The following is a 25,428-nucleotide window of genomic DNA, read 5'->3' on the forward strand; positions in this document are numbered from 1 at the left end:
AGTGCCATAACAGCTGAACACATTAACTTGCTTACTGTTTGTATTCTACCCAGCAGCGATCGCAGGCACAAATATACACACACATGCACACACTAGAGAACGCTTTCTCAATTCTACCCAGCAGTGGAGAGGGGGTCACTGAAAGTGGCTGAAAATCTAAGAAGAATGTCTCCCAATGTAAAACACACCACAGCAATGATTCAACTTGGAAAAGGGTAGAATTGAACTGGAATGGACCAATTATATGTGCTAAGATTCAATTAAAATTACACTGGAATTGGAATGAATTACAAATTACAGCATTAGAAATACACTGGAATTGGAATGAGGTACAAATGATGCCATGTGGCAATGTGCCCTGCCAATGTGTGTATTTGTGTGTTATGTTGTGTGTGGTGTGTTATGTTGCGTGTGGTGTGTTAATGTTGGTGAATAGGTATTGGTGCACAGGATATAAATGGGTCTGTGTAGCACAAGTGATTTAAAATATGTAGTTGTATTTAGGCACGGGAATTGCACTTCACATGCATTTAAAGTATTTAATAGTATGTGAGCACGGGGTTGCACAAATTAGTTCATGTGCTGGGATTCAAGTGAATAATTAATTAGTAATTGAATCCCGGCACAACAGTATATATAGATGCACGTTTCACTCACTCGGGTCGTGTGTTCGGTGAGTGGAGAACAGGTGTGGAGAGGAGAGAATTAAAACTAAACAAAGGAAAAAGTAAATAAGTTGCTTTGACTCACCGTGTTTGTTGTCTGTTTGTCCAGTATTCGTTTCATGTCTATTAGTTTTGTTTGTCTGTTTATTTGGCCTAATGTGCTGTTTTTTGTTTAAACCTTTTATTTTGTTAATTTATTAAACCTGCGCAACAGCGCAATTCACATTTCACCTGGCAGTACTGTGATTTTTTGATGTCACCACTACAGCCTGCTTGTCACATGTGGTGTCAGAACTGGGACAACAGTGCCTCCAAGCGTCAGACCAGGCATACTGGGGGGGACAAATTTGTTTTGCGGGGGAAAAAAAAAAAATGGGAAAGAACAGCAGAAGGCAGCAGCCACAACACCAGCCAGGTGTTACTGCTGCACTGAGCCAGGGCATTCTAGCACCAACTGTTCCTGGTACCCCCTCGGACAGCTACCCCAACTATGCCCCATCTGCGTAAGTGAGCACTACGTGGCCTTCTGCCCTGTCCATCAGGAGAGGGAGGAGCAAGGGTCGCCTTGGTCTCCACAACCAGCCGGGTGTAGTAGGGGTCGCCTTGGTCTCCACAGTCAGCAGGGTGTAGTAGATTGCTTCTTCCACCGCCAGAGCAGCAACTCCAACAGCAGCCAGAGGAGCCAGGTGCACCTGGTGCGGAAAGGAGGTGCTCCGAGGTGCCACCAAGCTGGTGCGGGCAATGTGAGGAAGCGGGACACGAAGCGGGACACTGCCCTAGAGGCAGTTGTCCCCATCTCCACCAGCAGGGGAAGAATGCCCGCTGTCCCCCTCTCCACTGCCAGAGGGAGAGGTCCCATTGCTGTCTCCAGAGCGAGAGGGAGTGTCACACCAGCCCCCTGTGAGTGAGGGAGAGCTGCACCAGTCCCCTGCAATAGAGGGAGAGCCGCACCAGTCCGCTGCAAGTGAGGGAGAGCCACGCCAGTCCCCTGCAACAAGGGGAGACTACACGCTGCTCCCACCTTCGCCGCCAGGAGACTAAACGCTGCTCCCACCTTCGTCGCCAGGAGACTACACACTGCCTCTGCTTCCTCCACTGGCAGGAGCAGAGCAGCAGGAGCTGCCTCCACTGGCAGGAGCAGAGCAGCAGGAGCTACCTCTGCCTCCACCAACTCCACCGGCAGGAGCAAAGCAACCGGAGCTGCCTCTGCCTCCACTGCCAGAAGCAGAGCAGAAGGAGCTGCCTCTCCCACCACACAAGAGGTTGATTGCCTGCAGCTTCCCCCTCTAACCCTAGAGGAAGGACCAGGACGTGATTCTGGCATTCCTCAGCCACCACTGCATAGTCTGCTGAGGGGAGCACAGCAGAAAACAGCCCAGCCGCAAATAGGGCCATCCCTGCCACAGCTATTGCCGAGTGGCCAACCCCAGCACCCCGACTGGTCCTAAATCCATCCCCGCCCAAGGATGCCAGCTTCGCTTCGCCCAAGGATGCCTGCTCCACATCGCCTGGGTTTGCACTGCTCCCCATCGCCTGGTTGTGAAGAGGGGGGAGGAGGTCTGGAGACCTCCAACCCCAGCAGCAGTTTCGCTGCCGGAGATTGTGGGGGAGGTCAGGAGACCTGCTGTCACGGCAGCATTTTCGCTGCAGGAAGTACCGTGGCTGGAGCCCCACAAGAGGGAGCTGCCGAACTATGAAGAAGGGGGGGAGGTCTGGAGACTACAGCGGGAGGAGAAACTGCTGTCCCGCTGTCAGAGCGTCTGCTGACAGTGTTGCCAGTAGCAGACGGGCTACTGGTAACATTGCCACCCATAAACCCCTTAAAGTCCCTGTTTGTTGCCCAGGACTGTGAGCGAGACTTTTGGGATTTTAAGGGGGGAGATGGCCATTGAGGCCATGTGTGCTACGCACAAGGGGGGGGGTTGGGTGGGGTGGGGGGGGGGGGGTATATGTCATCACTCACTCAGGGTTGTGTGTTTGGTTGTGTGTCTTGCAGTCCCCTGCAAGAGAGGGAGAGCCGGACCAGTCCCCTGAAACAAGGGTAGACTATACGCCGCTCCCACCTCCGCCGCCAGGAGTCTACACGCTGTTCCCACCTCCACCGGCAGGAGCAGAGCAGCAGGAGCTACCTCTGCCTTCACCACCTTCACTAGCAGGAGCAGAGCAGTAGGAGCTGCCTCTGCCTCTGCCACCTTCACTAGCAGGAGCAGAGCAGTAGGAGCTGCCTCTGCCTCTGCCACCTTCACCGGCAGGAGACTACATGCCTCCGCCACCTCCATCGGCAGGAGCAGAGCAGCAGGAGCTGCCTCTGCCTCCTCCACCAGCAGCGGGTGAATGCCTGCTGGGTCCCTGTCCACCAGCAGAGGGGGAATGCCTGCTGGTATCACTTCCCCCACCAGCAGAGGGTGAATGCCTGCTGGTATCACTTCCCCCACCAGCAGAGGGTGAATGCCTGCTGGTATCACTTCCCCCACCAGCAGAGGATGAATGGCTGCTGGTATCACTTCCCTCACCATCACGAGGAGAGGAGCAGGAGCTGCCTCTCCCTGCACCAGAAGGACAGGACTGGATGCTGGCGTTCCTAAGCAGCCCTTGCATAGGCTGCTGAGGGAAGCATGGGGAAGAACCACCCGGCCGCAGTGGCTGAAAAGACGGCCAACACCCGCACCCCACCCTGACTCCCTGTCTCGCTTCACCCAAGGATGCCTGCCACACTTCACCCAAGGATGCCTGCCAGGCATCTCCTGGGGTTGCCTGTCGCTCCGCATCGCCTGGGGTTGCCCGCCGCTCAGCATCGGCTGGGGTTGCCCGCCGCTCAGCATCGCCTGGGGTTGCCCGCCGCTCAGCATCGCCTGGGGTTGCCCGCCGCTCAGCATCGCCTGGGGTTGCCCGCCGCTCCGCATCGCCTGGGGTTGCCAGCCGCTCCGCATCGCCTGGGGTTGCCCGCCGCTCCGCATCGCCTGGGGGGCCCGTCGCTCCGCATCGCCTGGGGTTGCCCGCCGCTCCGCATCGCCTGGGGTTGCCCGCCGCTCCGCATCGCCTGGGGTTGCCCGCCGCTCCGCATCGCCTGGGGTTGCCCGCCGCTCCGCATCGCCTGGGGTTGCCCGCCGCTCCGCATCGCAGCAGGAAGTACTGTGGCCGGAACCCCACCAAGGGGAGCTGTGGGCCACGAAGAAGGGGGAGGAGGTCTGGAGACCACCAACCCCAGCAGCAGTTTCGCTGCCGGAGGTCGTGGGGGAGGTCAGGAGACTTGCTCCCACTGCAGCTTCTTTGCTGCCGGAAGTACTGTGGTCGGAGCCCCACCAAGGGGAGCGTCCGGCTCTGAAGAAGGGGGGAGGTCAGGAGACCACCCCCCAAGCAGCCTTTCCGCTACCAGGACTACCCTGGCAGGAGTATGCCACCCCGCTGTCAGCATTGCTGCTGACAGCCTTACGACCTGTGGGCCCCTTGAAGCCTCCGGTCCTGGCCCAGGACTTTGTGCTGGACTTTTGGGCTTTTAAGGGGGGAGATGGCCATTGAGGCCATGTGTGCTTTGCACAGGGGGGGTATATGTGACAAAGTGCCCGCCCCTGTGTATATTATCTGTTATATGTTGCGTGTGTCTGAGCACGAAGCTCAGCTGACAGAAAACAACATTGTGAAAGAGGTGAGCCTGAGAGCGCTTCAGTATTTAGCAACAGGCGATCCAGTCTGTCCTAATGTATTCCTGTACACTGATGTACCCTGCTTGGCTCAGTCCAGACGGTTGTCAAGCTGATGCGCTAGGGAGAACGCACTGTGGTTGATTCCCTGGAGCCAGCATTGCAGCCGTTGTGCATGCTGATGTTCTGGGGAGGCAAAAGAAGCAGATCCCTCAAGCTTATTAAATGCTTAGTTAGAGAAAGGAGGCAGCTGAGGAAGCAATGGAGAAGAGCAGAACAAAGTCAATCTGTTACAAAGGGTCATAAGATAAGCTTGTAACATTGCACAGAGCTAAACGCCTACGGAATCGCTACAAAAACAAAGAGCGTGCGAGAACTAACTTTTATAAAGAGCCATTCAAATTTGTAAAGAAGTGTGGCAAGTTGGCCGGTGATTGTGAACAGGTGTAGAGGTGATGCAGTGCAGAAGAAATCACAAACAATTGGAATCCGGTAGGAAACGAGGGTTTTAATTATAATCCGGGTCTGGTGACCAACAAAAGAAAAACTCTCCGGTAATACACAACAATGTGTAATGCGCTGAGCCAAACAAACAGGTTTACAGTCCCAAACAATAAACGTTATCCGCCCCACAATACTAAAACACAGTCACCAGTGTCACCCGGGTGCGTGTAGTAGTGCTCGTGGTGGGTGATAACAGGTTATTTGGTGACGGTTCGTGCAGTGCAGTTCCAGCTTGTGCTGTCCTAAAAGCGACAGCTCTGGAATGTATTTAGCCATCTAGTGATACAATAAACAAGACAATTACTAACGCTCAAAACAAATAAACTCATGAATATTCCTCAACAGTTTCTAGTGCAGCTCTCAGTCCTTCCAGGTTTACGTATACAACCCAATCGAAGGAAAAGATTAGCGCTTCTCTGGCCCCTTTTATGCTACCCTACATGATACCTTGGTAAACGATTCCAGCTGCATCTATAGCTTGCATCTGCTGCCTTATTTACCTTCCGGGTCAGTACGCTCCTGCAACAGAGTTTCGCTTCCATCCAGGCTGACCGACTTCCCACCTTGGAAATGAACTGTCAGGCCAGCCCGTCCAGATACTTTTCCTTTCGCTATTTAGCACCCTCACAGGTTGAGAGGGAGATTTACAACCAGTATTTCTGTCACATATCCCACCGCTCAGAGTGGAGCCAAAGGTACGCTCCGCTGAATCTACCTTTCCCATTACTCCCCCCCTCCCGGAAAAAATAATCTGCATTTTAACCATAACCATATGGTACATGAAGGGCTGCAGTGCCAGATACCACAGAGTTATTTGGGCATTGCTGTCCTTCATCGTGCTTAACCACTTGAGTGGGGCGTGGTCTGTGACAAGATCAAACGAGTGACCCAGCAGGTACTAACGTAAAGGGTGAGTAGCCCTTTTAATGGCGAAACACTCCTTTTTTACTACGGAGTAGTTGCGTTCCCGGAGTAACATCTTTTTGCTGATGTACAGTATCGGGTGTTCTACTCCAGGTACCTTTTGGGACAAGACAGCACCTAACCCTGCCCCTGCCAGGGCTTTAATAAATTTGCATGATAAATTTAATGTTCATTATGCGCTAGTGGATCTCAATGGAACTGCCTCTGGGTATCACGTTGGATAATCTATCACTACAAATGTATGCGTATACCCAGAGTCAGAAGGTAGCAAAGGGCCCACTATGTCCATTGCAATTTGCGTTCAAAGGGGGTGGAAATAATCGGCAGTGGAACCAAAAGGGCAGGGTGCACTCGACCCGGCGCTTCTCGATGGCAGTCTGTGCATATGGCTATATATCCCGTCACATCAGTATGAAGACCTACCCAATAGAATCGAGCCAATATCCGTTCCCTCGACTTCTCTGCTCCGAGGTGCCCCGCAGAAGGGATGTCATACGCCAGCCTCATGATCTCGGTCCGACAAGATGGGAGAACCAACAGTTGTGTTACAGGCTGTCCTGTGCCTGCGGCTAGGTTTACCCTATACAGTAATTGCCCCTTGATACTGAAATGTGGATATATTAGCGCCCCAGCGCCATCAACATCCTTACCTTCAGTAGACCAGACCTGCCCCCAAGCGTGCACCAGTGACGGGTCATTATGTTGGCACCACACTATGTCCGCGCTTGAGTACCACAGGTCCGGTACATTGAGAGGGGCTGGAATAACCTCTGCCCTAGTCGGCCCAGTAACCTCGCTCTCTCGGTCGCACTGCGTTCCCATTCCCTTCGACTGGCATTTGTTACCATTGCAGCACTCTCCCACCAGACCCCAGCCTTGTCTCAAAGACGCTCCCTCCCATTTCGCGGTCCGTCTCTCCTTATTTAAGAACATAAGAACATAAGAAAGTTTACAAACGAGAGGAGGCCATTCGGCCCATCTTGCTCGTTTGGTTGTTAGTAGCTTATTGATCCCAAAATCTCATCAAGCAGCTTCTTGAAGGATCCCAGGGTGTCAGCTTCAACAACATTACTGGGAAGTTGATTCCAGACCCTCACAATTCTCTGTGTTTGTGTTTGTAGGACAGAAAGAAAACATTTCAGTATGAAAAGGAAACACATCACCAATCCGTTCCTTTTTTTCTGCCACGTTTATGCGTGTGGCTGAGACTGCCATTATTTGCATCAATTCTTGGAATTTTGGCCAGTCTTGGCCCAGAATAACTGGGTGTGACAACCTTTCCACCACCCCTACTACGAGGTGGCGTTTTATCGGTTATACCGCTAAGTATACTTCTAGAGGGGGGTATGCCACCGTGTCTCCATGGCCACCTGACCTTGTGGCCGCCACAACACACCGCCCAGGAGAGCTGTCCAAATTAAGGTTGTTCACAACCTGTGTCCACTAATGCGCAGGTTTTCACATTACCTAAAACCACATCGATCATACAAGGACCCTCCCAACCATTTTCCCCCCGCTTACCTATTTCAGTTGCCCAATTACAAGCGGCCACGTCACACTCCATGGCAGCGGAGCATGACCTGGCCATATGTCCTGGTTGGTGGCACCTAAAACAAATCAGTGGGACAGAGGGAACAGGGGTTAAGAATCTGTCCCACTGCTGGTATGGCAACGGGGCAGGGGCAGCACATGTACCCCTGCTGGGGGCCAACATTGCTCTCCACAGGGGGGAGGCAAGGGGGCCCATTGGGGTCGGCGGTCTCCGAGGTCTGGGTCCCGGGACGGATGGTGGGGGTGGTGTTGGAGGAGAGAGAGAGGTAGGGATTGGCTGCTCCGAAGGTAGGAGCCAACAGTATCTCCACCCAGGCAGAAGCTAGGGAGTCCTCAAAGTTTTCCGACAACTGCACGGCCTCCTCAAGGGTGTCGGGGTTGTGGCGCCGTATCCACACCTGAGTATCGGCGCCGACCACATGGCAGAACTGCTCCACCACTATTGCCTCCCCCATCTGTGCCAAGGTCTTATTTTCCGGGGTCAGCCAGTGCACCATGTGGTCACACAACCGCTCTGCGACCACCCTGGGGCATGTTTCTGCCATTATGTTGAGGCGGCGAAGGATGGCCTGTTTAACCAGGTTGTAGTTGGCGGTGTTGAAGTCACTCATAGCCTGGTAGGCTGCCTGAGCTTCCCCAATCAGGCAGGGTCCCAGCTGGCTTGCTCAGAACTCCCTCGGCCAAGCCGCAGTGGTAGCCAGCCATTCAAATGCCTCAAGTACGCCTCTGGGTCGTCCTTCACTGACATCTTCATCTCCTGAGCCTTTGGTGCCAACATAACGGGTGTTGCGGTAGGAGCTGACGCTGTGGACATTGCCAGCCCTACCCGCTCAATGAAGCATTCTTCCCTCCTTATCTCCTCTACATCCCATCTGTGTTCCAGAGCCTCCAGCAGCTCCGCAAGTGGGTTGCGATTCAATCCATTTTTAACACCCCGTTAACACTTGCGGTTTAGGCCAGCCCAGGGCCTCCTTATCTCGTGTGAATGCTCAAAAATGAAAAGGCGGCTCTGGGCTGGGTGAAAGTTAACCAGCTTTTTGATGCGGCCTAAAGTAGGCAATGCTGCCTCAGGGGCGGCCTGTCTGTATGTGTGAACCCAAAGCAGGCCCTGGGCCGGCCTTATTGTGCCAATGCAGTGACGTAGCTCAAACCACTCCCCTACTAGGTCGAGCGTAGTAGATCAAACAATGTCGCTTTTAAGAGGTAGCAACTGGGACGATGCAGAAATTAACCCTTAGCGGTCCATTTATTCAGCGCTTGTCAGGCACATCAGGTCCAATGTATTTTCACATGTACTGTTTATTTTACATGCGCTGTTTTTAAATTTTTCTTCAGAGTAAAAGTCATTGAATCACAAAAGCACACTCAGTACTGTATCTCCAGCCAAGCCCCACCCCTTATTCGCTGTATTGTTGTTGACGCTGCAGTCATATATCAGCTTTATAAAAGAGGCTGCCCTCAAATAAATGCTGTTATCATAAAGAAACATTAAGGTTTTTTTTTTTTCTCCCCCTACTAAAAAAACACACACTGTAAATAAACCCGCAACACTGACTATACATGTAACGCCCCTGAAGAGACGGGAGCCTCAGTCTGAGATGTAAATTACAAACTAATGTACACACACATAGTAAGCACATTTTATTTTATGGTGGTACAGTTCTGAAAGAAAGATAAACTACGTACAGAACAGCAGTCCTTCTGAAGTTTTTATAGGTGGTTTTGTTGTTTTTAGTTCAATTGTAATTCCCATACTTAATCCCGTGCAAATAAAAACAATGTGCTTACTATCTATGAGAAGATTTAGTTTTGGTTTCTCTTGCACAGATATTACAAACAAGCAAGTTCCAGTGAGAAAAAAAAAAATTGAGTAGGATATATTGTAGTTATTGCGGAAATCAAACTGATATTCTGAGGTAATTGTGCAGAAAAACATCTACGTCACGCTGTTGGTTTTAACTGCCACAACAGCATTGCCCCACCCCTTAACAACCAATATACACTCCTGATTCGCTGATACAGTACTCCCCTGACCTTCCAACTCCAATCTAATAGGCTCTCAGTAACTGTCACTGATAAATGTATTGTAGTCAAAGTAGGTTAGCCACACACGCTGCTACACACGTAGGCTACCGTATTACAGAAAATAAGCAACAGCGATATTTCTAAACTGTCAAGTCATGTAATAAAATATTGCAGCATTTGAAAATTGTAGCATTATTAATAAACGTCGCCTTGGAATAAAGGCCACCCTCTTTTAATTGCCGTTGTCATTTTGATCAATTTAAAATAAACGCTGCGGCACCAAATTGTGTGTGTGTGTGTGTGTGTGTGTGTGTGTGTGTGTGTGTGTGTGTGTGTGTGTGTGTGTGTGTGTGTGTGTGTGTGTGTGTGTGTGTGTGTGTGTGTGTGTGTGTGTGTATATATGTATAAAAATAATTTCAGATTGTTGTAAATCTCAATATTGATAAATAATGCATATGACGTTGCATATTCAGTCATCATTAATATAATAATCTGTATTGTGACTAATGTAATGTACATGTCCTTGTTTGCTGCATTTACGCATGATACAACACGATCGCTTCTTTCCACAGTAACCGACTGCACTGTCAACACACGCCTTTATCGTATCTTATGCAGTAAGTACAGTACCAACAGTGTTGCAAAAAATAAGACGGCCTTTACTTTTGCAAATTTCCCAGCTCAATCTCTTATGTTGACTTACGGGAATGCAGTGTTTACGTTGCTGTTTACATTCCCGAAAAGCACTTCGCCGTAATTTAGGCTTCCTTTTCAGCCACATATGTGAACGCACTCAGGCCCCCTAAAACCTCAACTGTGAACGGAAATTTGAGGCCGGCTTCGTAAGTGTGAACGGGGTATATATCAATTCTTTCAGACATCCCACCTATCCGTCCACCAGAATACCAAATGGAGGACTGTGCACCTAAGTGGAAAGAAGTAGAGCAACCTGTGAAAAAAGCAAGGGCATCATCATCTCCAGGGCCTAATGGAGTTCCGTACAGAGTGAACAAGAGTGCTTCTGGAGTTCTACGAATCCTTTGGAAATTGATGAAAGTGGCATGGGAAAAACAGGTTGTACTGAGAGCATGGCACTGAGCTGGTGGAGTCTTTATACCAAAAGAAAAAGATTCTACAAGCATCACTCAGTTTCGCCCTATTTCCCTATTGAACATAGAAGGCAAGATTTTCTTCAGCATTATTGCTCAGAGATTGTCATCTTACCTATTAAAGAACTGCTTCATTGACACTTCAGTACAAAAAGCGGGTATTCTGCCCTCGCAAAAGAGTCCCCTTAAGCTTAACAAATAGATAAACTCTTTCCAGCAACTGTAGTATTGAATGATGCTTTATTGCCACCAGTTTGTAGGTACAGTGTTAGAAACTGAGTAAAACTGAAATAAAATAAAGAAAACAACCGTAAGTATGGGTATGCTGAATACTATGCTTAATTCTCTTTAATAGCACAGCATGTATTTTTAGGTATGGTATAATATTATCATAAACTCAGAAATATGCTGCCGTATGCAAAATAATTCCCCAAACATGGCAAAATCAATTACATAGAACAGATATCTCCGACCATGCAACTATCAAGAAAATACGTAAATCTATCACGCAAACGATCATCCATATAAAATATCATCATGAATTGAAAGATGAGTATGTTATTATTGATTTTACTTACAGACAATGTTTCTACAAATAATTGCAAGAAGGATGGAGTTCGATGATGTCTGCTGCTCCACAGAGCAACTTTCACCGTTGCTAACAAGGATTCTTCTTTACAGGATATAGGAACTTAAGCAAACAACAGACCTTATCAGTAAACAGCGCTGTCTAGTGGCCAAATGGAATTGACTTAAAACTCAGATCAACTAAAGGGGCCAGAGCAGCGGGCATTCCAATTTTCCCAGGATGCTTAGAACACATCAGTGTAATATGGCAACAAATTCAATCAGCTAAAAAGGAGAGGAAGGAGCTCCATGTGACATTTCTGGATTTGGCTAATGCATATGGTTCAGTGCCACATGAAGCTCTTTAGGCAGCATTTGATTTTTTCAGAGTACCGATGACTATAACAAATTTAGTGAAAGCCTACTTTGGAGATTTGCAATTTAGTTTTTCAACTTCAAAATTCAGCACTACATGGTTAGGAAAACAACTACACGTTGGAAAAATGGCAGGATGTACCATTTCTCCACTGGCTTTTACCATGGCAATGGAAGTAATTATTAGGGCATCAAAATGGGTAGTGGGAGGAGAGCTCTTGGCTTCTGGAATGCGACTACCACCAATTCGAGCATGCCTGGATGACATGACTAAAACAGTAGCCTGCACTAATCAGTTATTGGGCAAATTAACCAATAACATTGAATGGCACAAATGCAATTCAAGCCCACTAAATCAAGGAGCATCTCTGTAATTAAGAATATAAGAACATAAGAATGTTTACAAACGAGAGGAGGCCATTTGGCACATCTTGCTCGTTTGGTTTCTTAGTAGCTTATTGCTCCCAGAATCTCATCAAGCAGCTTCTTGAAGGATCAAAAGCATTACTGGGGAGTTGGTTCAACACCCTCACGATTCTCTGTGTAAAAAGTGCCTCCTGTTTTCTGTTCTGAATGCCCCTCTGTCTTATCTCCAATTGTGACCCCTGGTCCTTGTTTCTTTTTTCAGGTCGAAAAAGCCCCTTGGGTTGTGTGGCAAAGTGCCCACCCCTTTGTGTATTTTGTGTTATATGTTGTGTGTTAATGTTGGTGTATAGGCATTGGTACACAGGATATAAAATGGTCTGTGTGACACAAGTGTTTAAATTGTATATTTGTATTTAGGCACAAGGATTGCACAGCACTTCACGTGCAAGTAAAATGTAATATATGAGCACGGGGAATTGCACTTTATTAATTCATGTGCAGTTCTACTGCGACTCCAATTGAATGATTGATTATCAATGGAGTCTCGGTAAAGCTGCATAAAAGCTACTTGTTTTCACCCACTCGGGGTCGTGTGTTTGGTGAGTGGAGAATGGGATAGGAGACAGAGGTAATAATTGTGATAATAATAAGAATAGTAGTTATATCTGCTCACTGTGTTTGTCTGTTTAGTCCGTTTTGTTTGTCTTTTTGTTTTGGCGACGAGTGCCGTGTCCTGTGTTTTTTGTTTGTTACAAACCTTTTATTTACTGTCTGTTCATTCATTAAATGTTGAGCGAGACTATTTGCTCAGCTCCACCAAACTCCACCCCTCTGTCGTTTATTTCCTGGTTCCTGTTTATGGTCTGATGTACCCCACTCCGGCCGTCTTTGTGACACGTGGTGTCAGAACTGGGACTACCAGCACCTCCTAGAAGCAGATCAGAGCAGGGACCGCAGTTTTTTTGGGTGGAAAAAAAAGACGGTTATTTTTTTTTGTGTGTGGGAAAATAAAAAAAATAAAGAAATGGGGAGAAGAAGCGGGAGAGGAAAGCGGCAGCAATGTCTGAAGGATGAAGAGGAGGAACTAGAGCCAAAGAGGGAGGAGACAGAGCCTTCCCCGTCCTCTGAAGAGATACCGGACTGGGTGTCGGACCCGGAGTGGAGCGGGGAGGACCTCCCACTGGTTGTTGACCTGCTATGGGCCAAAGATGGGGAACGCTGGGAACAACATTTCTACCCATTGCCCTTTGTGAAGCTGGCAGCTGTGGTGATTAACTTCTTGTCTGCCGATATGGGACTGCCCCAGCAGGTTGTATTCCAAGTGGGAGGAGCCACTTCTACCTGCATCCTCAATGGGCTGAAGGGAGACTACTTGCAGCTCCCATCTCCACCAGCAGAGGAAGAATGCCTGCTGGTTTTGCCTCCAGAGCCAGCGCCAGAGAGAGAGGTCCCACCACTGTCTCCAGAGCAGGAGGGAGAGCCACACCAGTCCTCTGCAAGTGAGGGAGAGCCGCACCAGTCCCCTGCAAGGGAGGGAGAGCCGCACCAGTCCCCTGTAATAAGGGTAGACTACACACCACTCCCACCTCTGCCGCCAAGAGACTACACAGCGCTCCCACCTCCGCCGCCAGGAGACTACACACCTCCTCCACCACCGCCATCGGCAGGAGCAGAGCAGCAGGAGCTGTCCCCGTCTCCGCCACCTTCACTGGCAGGAGACTACATGCCTCCACCACCTCCACCAGCAGGAGCAGAGTAGCAGGAGCTGCCTCTACCTCCGCCACCTCCACCAGCAGAGGGTGAATGCCTGCTGGGTCCCTTTCCACCAGCAGCGGATGAATGCCTGCTTTTATCACTTCCCCCACCAGCAGAGGATGAATGCCTGCTGGTAACACTTCCCCCACCATCACAAGGAGAGGAGCTTGAGCTGCCTCTGCCTCCATCACCATCAGGGGGAGAGGAGCAGGAGCTATCTCTCCTTGCACCAGAAGGACCAGGAATAAATGCTGGCTGTCCTCAGCAGCCCTTGCATAGGCTGCTGAGGGAAGCACAGGGAAGAACCGCCCGGCCGCAGTGGCGAGAGCCAACATCCGCACCACAGTTTGTCCTGACACCCTGCCTCGCTTTGCCCAAGGATGCCTGCCTGGCATCGCCTGGGGTGGCCTGTTGCTCCGCATCGCCTGGGGTTGCCTGTTGCTCCGCATCGCCTGGGGTTGCCTGCCTGGCATTGCCTGGGGTGGCCTGTTGCTCCGCATCGCCTGGGGTGGCCTGTTGCTCCGCATTGCCTTGGGTTGCCAGCCGCTCCACATCACCTGGGGTTGCCAGCCACTCCACATCGCTTGGGGTTGCCACCCACCAGTGGTACAGCGGGAGAAGAGATTTGCCCCACTGTTAGCACGTCTGCTGCCAGCATGGCCAGTAGCAGCCTGGCTACTGGCAGCATTGCAGCCCATCAGCCCCTTAAAGTCCCTGTTCTTGGCCCAGGACTTTGAGCGAGATTTGGGGGATTTTAAGGGGGGAGGTGTCCATTGAGGCCATGTGTGCTTTGCACGGGGGGGGGAGGGTATATGTGGCAAAGTGCCTGCCCCTGTGTGCATTTTGTGTTATATGTTGTGTGTTAATGTTGGAATTGCACTTTATTAATTCACGTGCAGTTGTACCGCGACTACAATTGAATACTTGATTATCAATCGAGTCTCGGTACAGCTGCATAAAAGCTGCATGTTTTCACCTACTCGGGGTTGTGTGTTCGGTGAATGGAGAACGGGATAGGATACGGAAATAATAATTGTGATAATAATAAGAATATTAGTTAAATATATGCTCACCATGTTTGTCTGTTTAGTCTGTTTTGTTTTTCTTGTTGTTTTGGCAACGAGTGCCGTGTCCTGTGTTTTTTGTTTGTTACAAACCTTTCATTTACTCTCCGTTCATTCATTAACCTCTTATGCCCCCTGTGTCCCGCAGGCAGCAAAAAAAACCAACTCAATATCAAAAACGTTGTTTTCATACCGTCAAACAGCGAAGGAATTTTTCGAATTCGCCATTTCACCGCTGAGATATTCCCTTCGCAATGTGTCTAGTACCTTGTGGTTCAAAAACAACTCTGATCGACTAGCTGTGCGTTTCGCTGCTCTGGCCTTGCATGTATCTGTTGATGGTGAAATCTCGGTGATCATGTTGTAGGGGAGGTCACAAGCTTTCCATTCATACCTTGACTTTGTTTGTAGCCTAATCCATTGAAGAGTAATCGATGTGCGTACGTAAACAAGACACATATTTGGAAGCGAGTGTGCAGTGTTACGCACATAGGATCAAGGTTTCTTACCGTTTTCTGATCATTTTTCAATTTGTAAAATTTATAAAATCGAACGAAATGGCGAGCAGTGTTCCAAAGCATCCCAAAAGAAGTCGATTCAGTCTTTTTGAAGTTTTGGAGACGATGGATAATAGTGAAAGTGACGGTGAAAATGACTTTCTGGGTTGGAGAGTGCTGATTCAGCGCATTTGAAGATGGATTGGAGCCTCTTCAGGATTTGTAAGTATAATGGCCTTAGTAGTAGATTCACGCAACATGTGTAAGGGAGGCAGCACCTGTGTTGAAAGTGGGCGGCAAAGAAAGGTGTGGAAGATGCTAAGGCTGCCCTTCGATTCGATGATAAGTTCAGCATGGAAGAGGGGGTCTTGGTCTCAATTCAGCTCCTCCTACATGGCACACGTCTACCCCAGAACAGTGGAGGAAGCTGGTAGTCAACAAGGTGCAAAATCAGGAGGAGAGGATGAGGTGTGTAAAGGCAATTTCCCAGGCCAAGCAGGGAGAATGGATGAAATGGGAGAGTGAGAACAAAGCAAGATCGGTTGGCAAGACCTATCTACATTGGAACACTGCAGGATCAGTTTCCTCATCAGGTCAACATATGATGTTCTCCCATCACAACAGAAACTAAACCTCTGGGTGGGTGAGGCTCCCTCATGTCCTTTGTGTTCATCACTTGCAACATTTATGGTATATTTTGACAGGATGTAAGGTGGGCCTTAGCCAAGGGCGGTTTACTTGGTGCCATACCAGGTGCTGCGATATTTGGCCTTAGCATTGGAAGACAAGCATAACCTGACCAATAAGTTGCCACCAGTTCCACACAGAAGACAATATTCCTCCGTCCAGGAGAGCAACCACCAAAAAAAGGTGTTAAATCAAGCCTCACCCAGGACAACTGGAAGCTGCTAGAGACTGGAAAATGCTGGCAGATGTTGGTCAACGACTTATTTTTCCACCTGAGATTGCCACCACTAGCCTTCGACCAGACATTGTCTTGTGGTCTGGATCAGCACGCCTTGTTCATATGGTAGAGTTAACAGTGCCATGGGAGGATGCTGTGGATGAGGCAGATGAGAGGAAGAAACTTTGGTATGATCAACTAGCTGCTGAAGCAGAACAGCGAGGATGGAGATTCCAGGTTTACCCAGTGAAGGTGGGTTGTCAAGGATTTGTGGCACACTACAACCCGGTTTCTCAGAGATGTCGGGTTCAATGGCCAAGAGTTGCATTGGACAGTAAAGAACTTTATCTGAAACAGCAGAAAGGAGCAGCAACTGGCTGTGGTTGAGACAGCAAGATTCTGGCTGGGGTTCTCAAGCACAGTAGAAAGAAAGCAACGCTATGTATGGGTAAGTAAGCTGGGCTGAGTTGAGTGGGGGGCAGATGGGGGTGATGCTGGGACACCAGAATCACTGTCGAGCCCTCTTGAGGTGTCATGGGCTAGACGTTGAAACACAGATGATGGAAGGTGCCCATTTGAAGACCCCAGAGATGTACCCTACTTAGCTTAATCTAGACGGTTGCATGCTGATGCGCTGGGGAGACTGCACTGTGGTTGATCCCCGGAGCCAGCATCGCAGCCTTGTGTGTGCTGATGCGCTGGGAAGGCAAAATAAGCTGATCCCTGGAGCTAGAATTACACTTCAGCCATCAACACCAGGCAGAAGGATATCTACATCATCAGATGGAAAGAAACGCAAGTGGATGGAGGTACAGATGGATCACATTAGTTTACTGTAAAGCTACATCTTAGTTGGTGAGAGCCGAGTTCAAATCAGAATGAAGTTTTAACATCTACTCTCATATAATGGAAATCTGCGTTCAGAAGAATGTGTTCTTATACAAGCACAGCTGAACTGCCCTGCTGGTAATGTGAGACCAGGGTTGAGGTCAAGACCTGTTTCACTTCCGAGTCCTGTTTTAAATTAATTCCCATTCGCTTTAACCAATTCCAACACGTTGATTACAATTTTAACCTGCAGCATTCTGTTCAAATGAGCTGCTCCCAGTGGCAACACATTCACTTCAATTGAAGTCGCTGTTTGTTGGTCAATTAAATTGGAAAGCAGTTGTGAACAAGGACAACAATTATCATGCCGGTAAAATATCTATTGCTCATATGAAATCAAACCACTGGAATTGAAAACATAGAAACATTGTCAAAATAGGCCACACCTCAATCAAAGTAAAATAGTATTATTATTTGTTTATTTAGCAGACTCCTTTATCCAAGGTGACTTACAGAGACTAGGGTGTGTCAACTATTCATCAGCTGCAGAGTCACTTACAACAACATCTCACCCGAAAGACGGAGCACAAGGAGGTTAAGTTACTTGCTCAGGGTAACACACAGCGAGTCAGTGAGTGAGCCAGGATTTGAACCAGGCACCGTCCTGGTTACAAGCCGTTTTCTTTAACCACTGGACCACACAGCCTTGGTAAGAGAAAAGGAACACACAGGCACAAATTGTCACATGCAGGAGGCTTTTTAGAAGTTGTCTAGATACCTGATTTAAAGAGCAAACTAGTCACACAACATTTTCACACCTGTTGTTTCTATATCACTGATTACTGAGTGGAAATTTAAATTCTGCTGGTCTCTCAAAACCTGGTGTACAAGCTCATCGGATCCGTGCTGGTCAAACAAGACCTGGAGGAGGCCAAGGGGACTGTGGGGAAGAGACTGGAGAACATCAACGGAGAGATGTGAGAGGAGGTGGAGGAGGTCTGTCTCTGACCCTGTGTGTCTGTCTCTCTGCTCGTGTGTCTCTCTGACCCTGTGTGTCTATGTCTCTCTGCTTGTGTGCGTCTGTGACCATATGTGTCTGTCTCTCTGACCTTGTGCGTCTGACTCTCTGACCCTGTGTGTGTCTCTGACCCTGTCTGCCTGTATGTCTCCACAGTAAGCAGTATGAGACTCAGATGAAAGAGATGGAGAAGCGATCGGAGCGGCATCGCGAGGTTCTGGCCGGCCTGCAGCATGAGTACCAGAAGAGCCAGGGGAAAGTACCTGTCAAGGTCTAGAGCCAGACAACCATCACACGAGACATTGAGACAGAGACACATTGAGACAGAGACACAGTGACAAACACACACAGACTGAGACACACCTTGACAAACATACATAGACTGAGAGACACAGTGACAAACATACACAGACTGCGACACAGTGACAAACACATAGACTGAGATATAGTGGCAAACGTGCAGACTGTGACACAGTGACAGATGAAACACACACACACACACACACAGACCGAGAGACACCGTGACAAACATACACAGACTGAGAGACTGACACACACACAGACTGAGAGACACACACTGAATTAATTTGTGTGGCCTTTAGGAATCTGTTCTTTTTATTAGCTCTTGTTTTGTTGTGTAACTCTCAGAAGGACTTGTCTAATTGATGGCCAATGGGATGATGACGATGATGTCAGTGCTGCTTGCTGCACTCTGTTCAAGATCTTATTTCATGTTACTTTGTATTTCTGTATCGCTGCAAAATAAAACAAAAACATTCTGCATATCTCAGTGTCTGAAGTTGTATTGTTAGAATTGTTTTTACATTAAAAACATTTACAAGGTTAATTATCTGGTTATGAACGAGTCTTGCTTCGCAATGACTGCACAGTCGATTGAACCCACCCCTCGTACGATTGATTGGTTACTTCGTGGGGACAAAATCCGCCCCCTCATGTGGTAGATGAGCTTTAAAGAAGCCTTTGTTTGCCAAATGAAATTGAAAGATCAATTGGCAAACAGTAAATGACTTATTCAATTAAATTATTTTGAAATTATAAATTGACAAATTAATTTAAAAATTAAAGATTTAATTTTGACCCTTGTAATGCCCCATAGAAGGGTCTAGTTCAGTGACTGAGAGCTCAGTTGGAATGAAAACCAGCAGACACAAGGTCCCCGGGACCAGGGCTGGGAACCACTGCCTTAGTATATTTGGTATCGAGAATTAAAAACAAATTCTATGAAGACATATCGATTTAGAACATATTACACAAATACAGCTCGTGTTCTGATTTTTTGTTCAAAGAAAAATTTAATTTATACTTCATGGGCTGTTAATATAATGTCTGCTGCAAACCTCCAAGCAGGGGTAACCAAACGGGTGGTGCCACACTTGGGCCTGAGGGGCTTGGTCCCACCGATTTTGCTCATGGGCCCACCCAATTATGGAGCGATTGACAATTAAAAACATTTCATACCAAAACTATCAGAATGTAATCCACTGCGGCAAGTCTAGCTCATCCTCACCCCCCCACCCCCCGTATTGTTGTCATGGTTATGAAAAAAAAAAGATCGGTGATTGGACGGCTGAGATATGAGATGTTACGTCTTCGATATTATGGTATCGAAATTAAGCGTGTCGGCAGCAAACATACAGGAACTTTTCTTTCATGCAAGCAACCAGCTTCTGCAGCTGCTGTTTAGTTTTTTTTTTTTTTTTTTATATATTTGCAGTTAGCTGTCTAATTACCTACACAGGGCAGCTATGTGGAGTAGTGGTTAGGGCTGTGGACTCCTGACTGGAGGGTTGTGGGTTCAATCTTAGGTTTGAGCAAGGTTTGAGCAAGGTACTTTACCTAGATTGCTCCAGTAAAAACCCAACTGTATAAATGGGTAATTGTATGTACAAGATAATGTGATATCTTGTAACAATTGTAAGTCGTCCTGGATAAGGGCGTCTGCTAACAAATAATACAGAATGTTTAGCCAACTTTGCAGTAAACCAGAGCTATATTTGAGTCTAATCATTGGCTATGTCCCGACAAATTTAGTAAAAAGAAAACGAACCAGCAATCAACAAATGCTCCTGTTGCAGTGCAATTGCCCTGCTCAATGGGTAATTAGTGTTGGTGTAATTTGTGTGTGGGAGTGGGTTTATTGAGTTGATTTGTGTAATTGAATTATTGTTTACAGATTGAGACTTGCTGCCTGCTAGGCTTGGTTGAGGGGAAGGACAGCAAGTGATTAGCTGTGTTGGTCCTCAATCAGCAGGTGGGTGGGTCTTGACCGAGTGTACATCAGTTTATAAACATCGTGGGAGATGGCTCGGGGCTGCTGCAAGGCCATGAGACTCGTTTCTACGGAGATCTGGAATCCCACTGGAGACTTCAGACTACTGCATGGGTTAACCAGGGTCAGGATTCCAGCATTCACGCAAGAAGAAACTGCAACCGCTGGTGGTCGTGTGTATACCGGGTTGGGATAGGAACGGAGTTTAGTTTCAGGCAACAACAGCCTAGAGTATAAAGAGAATTGGATTCCAGCGGGACCTCCTGTTTACGGGAGTAGCTCTAGTCGTTTTTACAGCACCTTTTTGTAGTTTTTGTACTGTTTTGTTTTGCATTTTTGTACACCTTGCTGTATTAGTCCTCTGTGCGTTACCATCGCTTGTAATGTCACATGACCACCTTTATTTACTTTCGTTTCTGTTTTTGTTAATAAATCCTGCGCGTCTGTGCTGGCATTTTCAACTCCATGTCCTTTGTTTCTCTGTATGCTTAATCAGCGGCTACCCACACACGTGACACGAGCAAGACCCTGTCACAGCACCAGTAAGTACCTACATTTAATTTTTATCAATTTGAATTCAGTTGACTGGTGCAGCTGAGATGTATGTTATGCTCAACTCAAGCCTCTGTTCCTGTTTTGTTTTTGTTCCCATATAACGGATACTTTTCTAAAGCTCAAAGGGAAGTATTAAAGTTCACTTTTAGTCACTGTATGAGAGCTTTTTAAATTTAAGCTCACTTTGGGAAGTCGAATACATGTTTAAGAGCTTTTGTCAGAAACTATCATTTTCTTTATGTGTGGTAGTGACTGTAGCTCGCTAACGTTATGGAATTTGTGCTGCTAGGCCTGTTGGTATTGTGTACCATGTATTGGTAATTACGTCATAAACTTGGGATTTATCAAATTGGCGTACGCGACATCTACGCACGGTTTCGCTGATAAATCACACTTATCCTATAAATATGCGCAATTGCGCACGCTTCAATTTCCCACCCTCAATTAGCCTTATATGGTGCATAAATAGTGGCATATTTCAAAGTGACAATGAACATTCTAAAGAGAATAAGAAAACGTTCTAAGCAGCAATGGCAGGTGCACAGCTATGGAAAACCAAGCAATGCAGTTTTACAGACAGTGAGATTGAGGTTCTATTAAGTGAGGTGGAGGCTAAAAAGTCTTCCTTTTTCGGCAGCTTAAGTAGCGAGTGGCCTGTCAAATAAACAAAAATATGTACTCTGCCTCTCAAGAGTTTTCGCCTGTGACAGAAATACAATGAGTTCTGGTTGTAAATCTCCCTCTCGACCTGTGAGGGTGCTAAATAGCGAAAGGAGAAGTATCTGGACGGGCTGGCCTGACAGTTTGTTTCCAAGGTCGGGAAGTCGGTCAGCCTGGATGGAAGCGAGACTCTGTTGCGGGAACATATTGACCCGGAAGATAACCGAGGTAGCAGCTGCAAGCAATAGACGCAGCTGGAATCGTTTACCAAGGGATCATGCGGGGTAGCATAAAATGGGCCAGAGAAACGCTAATCTTTTCCTTCACTTGGGTTTGCGCTTTAACCGGGAAGGACTGAGAGAGCTGCAGTAGTGACTGCCAGAGAACATAAAGGAATATTCATGAGTGTTGTGTTTGTTTGTATTGTCTGTTAGTAACTGTCTGTGTTTATTGAACCACCGGACAGCTAACACGTATCTGGAGCTGTCGCCTTGGGCCAGCACAGGCTGGATCATCACAGCACCAATATTCATGAAATAGCATTGTTTATCACCCATCACGAGCACAACCACACACACCCAGGACAGGTGACCATGTGCCGTATTATTGTGGGGTAGATATGTCTGTGATTATTGTTTGGGACTGTAACCCTGTTGTTATCTCCGTGCAATACACATCGTTGTGTGTTGCCGGGATTTATTATTTGATCGCCAGACCCAGATTATAATTAAAACCACTTTCCTACCGAATTACAATTGTTTGTGATTTCATCTGCACTGCATCACTTCTACACCTGTTCACAATCACCAGCCACTTTGCCACAACCCCCCCTTGGACTTTTCCACATTTTATTGTGCTACAGCATTGAACCAAAATGGATTTAATTAGGAGTTTTTGCCACTGATCAACACAAAAAAGTACTTAATGTCAAAGTGAAAAATAAAATCCACAAATTGTTCTAAATTAATTACAAATATAAAACAGAAAATAATTGATTGCATAAGTATTCACCCCTTTTGCTATGACACACCTAAATAAGCTCTGGTGCGACCAATTGTCTTTAGAAGTCACACAAATAGTTGAATGGAGTCCACCTGTGTGCAATTAAGGTGTTTCACATGATTTCAGGTTAAATACACCTGTCTCTGGGAGGCCCCACAGTTGGTTAGTACATTTCCTAACAAAAACTAGATCATGAAGACAAAGAAACATTCAAAGCAAATCCAGAATAAGGTTCTTCAAAAGCACCAATCAGGAGTAGGATATAAGAACATTTTCAAGGCATTGAATGTCCCCCGGAACACAGTAAAGTCAATTATTAAGAAATGGAGAGAATATGGCACAACTGTGAATCTGTCTAGAACAGGCCGTCCTCAAAAATTGAGTATCCGGGCGAGAAGGGCACTAGTCAGGGAGGCCTATGGCCTCTAAAGTAGTTACATTCTTCCACGGCTGAGCTGGGAGACACTGTGCATATGGCAACAATAGCCTGGGTGCTTCACAAAACTGGCCTTTATGGGAGAGTGGCAAAAAGCAAGCCATTGTTGAAAAAAACTCACATCAAATCTCTCAGAAGGCATGTGGGAGACTGTGAGAAGAAGTGGAAGAATTCTATGGTCTGATGAGACCAAAATAGAGCTTTTTGGCCTCAAAACTAAGGGCTATGTTTGGCACAAGCCTAACACCGCACATCATCCCTACCGTGAAGCGGTGGTGGCAGCATCATACTATGCGGATGATTCTCTGCATCAGGGCCTGGAAAGCTTGTGCAGATAGAGGGCAAAATGGATGCAGCAAAGTACAAAGAAATAATGGAGGTAAACATGCTTATGTCTACAAGAGACCTAGGAATTGGAAGAAGATTCATCTTCTATCAGGACAATGACCCCCAAACATACAACCAAAGCCAACTAGAGTGGCTTAAAAACAAAAAGGTCAATGTACTGGAGTGGCCCAGTGAAAGCCCAGACCTCAATCCAATTGAGAATGTGGAGAAAGAGTTGAAAATTGCTGTTCACTAAAGGTCCCAACTTGACAGAGCTTGAGCAATTTTTCCAAGAAGAATGGGCAAAAGTTGTAGTGTCCAGATGTGCAAAGCCGGTAGAGACTTATCCAAATAGACTCATGGCTGTAATTGCTACAAAGGTGCCTCTACCAAATATTGACTCAAGGAGGTGAATACTTACGCAATCAATTCGTTTTGACATTATGGACTTTTTTGTGTTGATCAGTGGCAAAAACTCCTAATTAAATCCATGTTGTAACACAATTAAATGTGGAAAAGTCCAAGGGGGTGAATACATTTGAGAGCCACTGTAACTTGGCAGGAGGTCACCGCTGCTGTAAACTCAGTGAGTTCTGAGAGGCTGACCGAAATAAAAAAGAAAAGGTCTGATATGAAGGTTGAGGGTAAAAGGTGCATTGTGGCTACAAAAACTAGTATGCTAACTACAGGAATGTATAATATGTCGATAAGGTTAGCTAGCTGCGAGCGGATAATTTCACCAATTATCAACTGAGTTGATCATCTCACCAAGTCATTAAATGTATTCATCATGTAATATCACTTTTCAGCCACTAGAAGTAGCGTACATATGGTCAGAAGTTTGCTTAGAGGTACGCACTTTTCCACGTCAAGTTGAAATTTGATAAATCACGTTTGCATAGAATCGAGCGTACACACAGTTTACGCACAGATCTGTGTGTACGCACGGTTGATAAATGAGGCCCCTGGTCTTTGTTCCAACCCTGCTCTAAATTGTTAAATTGAACCAATTAAACATCCTCCCAGACCGTGAGTAGTTAATTCTCTCATTTCACCTGTGAAACCTGGAGTGGCATAGGGTGCTGTATATAAGGCTCCATGTATTTTGGTGCCGTGTGTTCATCGGTTTTGGCTGTGTTAATTAAAACACAACTGGGACTAACTTAATTCACAATTATTAAATAATACACACTGTTGATTATTATTATTTCTGAATGGCGCTAATAATACAATGTAAACGGGTCTGCGTTAATTTGTTGAGCACAGCTACAGTTTTGTGCTGTAAAAAAAAAAATGTAAATACAAAACCGGGACAATTTAACTAGAGATGTGCGAACCGGTTCCTTTGAAACCAGGTCATCGGCTACTGCTTTGGAAGTGACTAACTGGATACAAATATTAGGGCTCCGGTTCCAGTGAGTACTATGTTGTTTTTAATAACACAATTATCAAAAACATGAATTTCTGTCAAAAATACATCCGAGAACTATAATTGACATGATTAGAAAAAAATGTCTGCAACATATTTATTATACATGATATATTTGTTTCCCTGGAGAATAATTCAGTGTCACTTTTATATGAAGCGATGCACTCAAATATCTCACTTTGACATGAAGGGATATCAGATCTTCAGATTTGCTTCAGATAAAGTGAATCTATTGAACCTCGATGGGATCCTTCGCGAGGCAACCGAAACTGAACACAACAAGATTCCAGCTATCTAAGCCAATGGGGTTGTTTTTCCCTGTGTGAAGAGAGCAACAGTTGCTGGCAACATTATACAACTTCTGGTAAGTCAGTCGGAGAGGGTCGAAGCGTATTTCAAAATAAGTGTCTCAAATAATCTGCTAAAAAATTGCCTTATTGTATTTAGCTTTTATTTTTGTTTATATTATTGTTTTTATATTTGTTTTTATTTCTAGTCCATATATTTTGTATGCAAAAATTATGTATATTGTATTATTCTTTAATCATTTGTTAAAGAAAGTGTTCAAAAAAACCTGTAATACTGTTGAACTGGTTTTATTTGTAACACATTGTAATAAAAAAAAGTGTGTTTTAGAAAGTTCTAGAAATGCGTTCGAGTTCATCTTTGCCCTTGCCCTATAATAACCCCATATCTTATATAACTTGTTTTTGTCACGTTTATATAACTTGTTTTGGTTAGAATGTTCTAGGGAAAGGAATAGTTTATTCAGAGGGCCGAGCCTCGAGGGAGTGATCTGGCCAATTACTCTCTCGCATGCAAAAAAGCCTAACTTGGTAAGTTATAAAGGACGGGGGTTCTCCTCTGCTCTGATGAGAGTCAGCCGTGAGGATTAGCGTAATTTCTTGGAGACAGCTGCTTTCTCTTACCAGGGTC

General features: G+C 46.5%; 1 protein-coding gene across 1 annotated transcript; it reads left to right on the forward strand.

Annotated features, from left to right (window-relative positions):
• The first annotated feature begins 4,254 nt into the window (after positions 1 to 4,254).
• Positions 4,255 to 18,570, forward strand: LOC121298976 (prefoldin subunit 6-like). The gene is made up of 4 exons (XM_041226382.1): positions 4,255 to 4,311; positions 11,289 to 11,296; positions 17,636 to 17,752; positions 17,950 to 18,570. The coding sequence occupies exons 1-4, from the start codon at positions 4,255 to 4,257 to the stop codon at positions 18,068 to 18,070; spliced, it is 303 nt and encodes a 100-aa protein (XP_041082316.1). The 3' UTR covers positions 18,071 to 18,570.
• Positions 18,571 to 25,428: the final 6,858 nt, after the last annotated feature.

The sequence above is a fragment of the Polyodon spathula genome, chromosome 24, assembly GCF_017654505.1.
Source record: "Polyodon spathula isolate WHYD16114869_AA chromosome 24, ASM1765450v1, whole genome shotgun sequence".
NCBI classification, from domain to species: domain Eukaryota; kingdom Metazoa; phylum Chordata; class Actinopteri; order Acipenseriformes; family Polyodontidae; genus Polyodon; species Polyodon spathula.

Coding starts and splice junctions, on each gene's coding strand:
- LOC121298976 (XM_041226382.1), top strand. CDS start 4,255: ATGTTGCGTGTGTCTGAGCACGAAGCTCAGCTGACAGAAAACAACATT. Junction 17,753..17,949: donor GAGAACATCAACGGAGAGAT/GTGAGAGGAGGT, acceptor ATGTCTCCACAG/TAAGCAGTATGAGACTCAGA.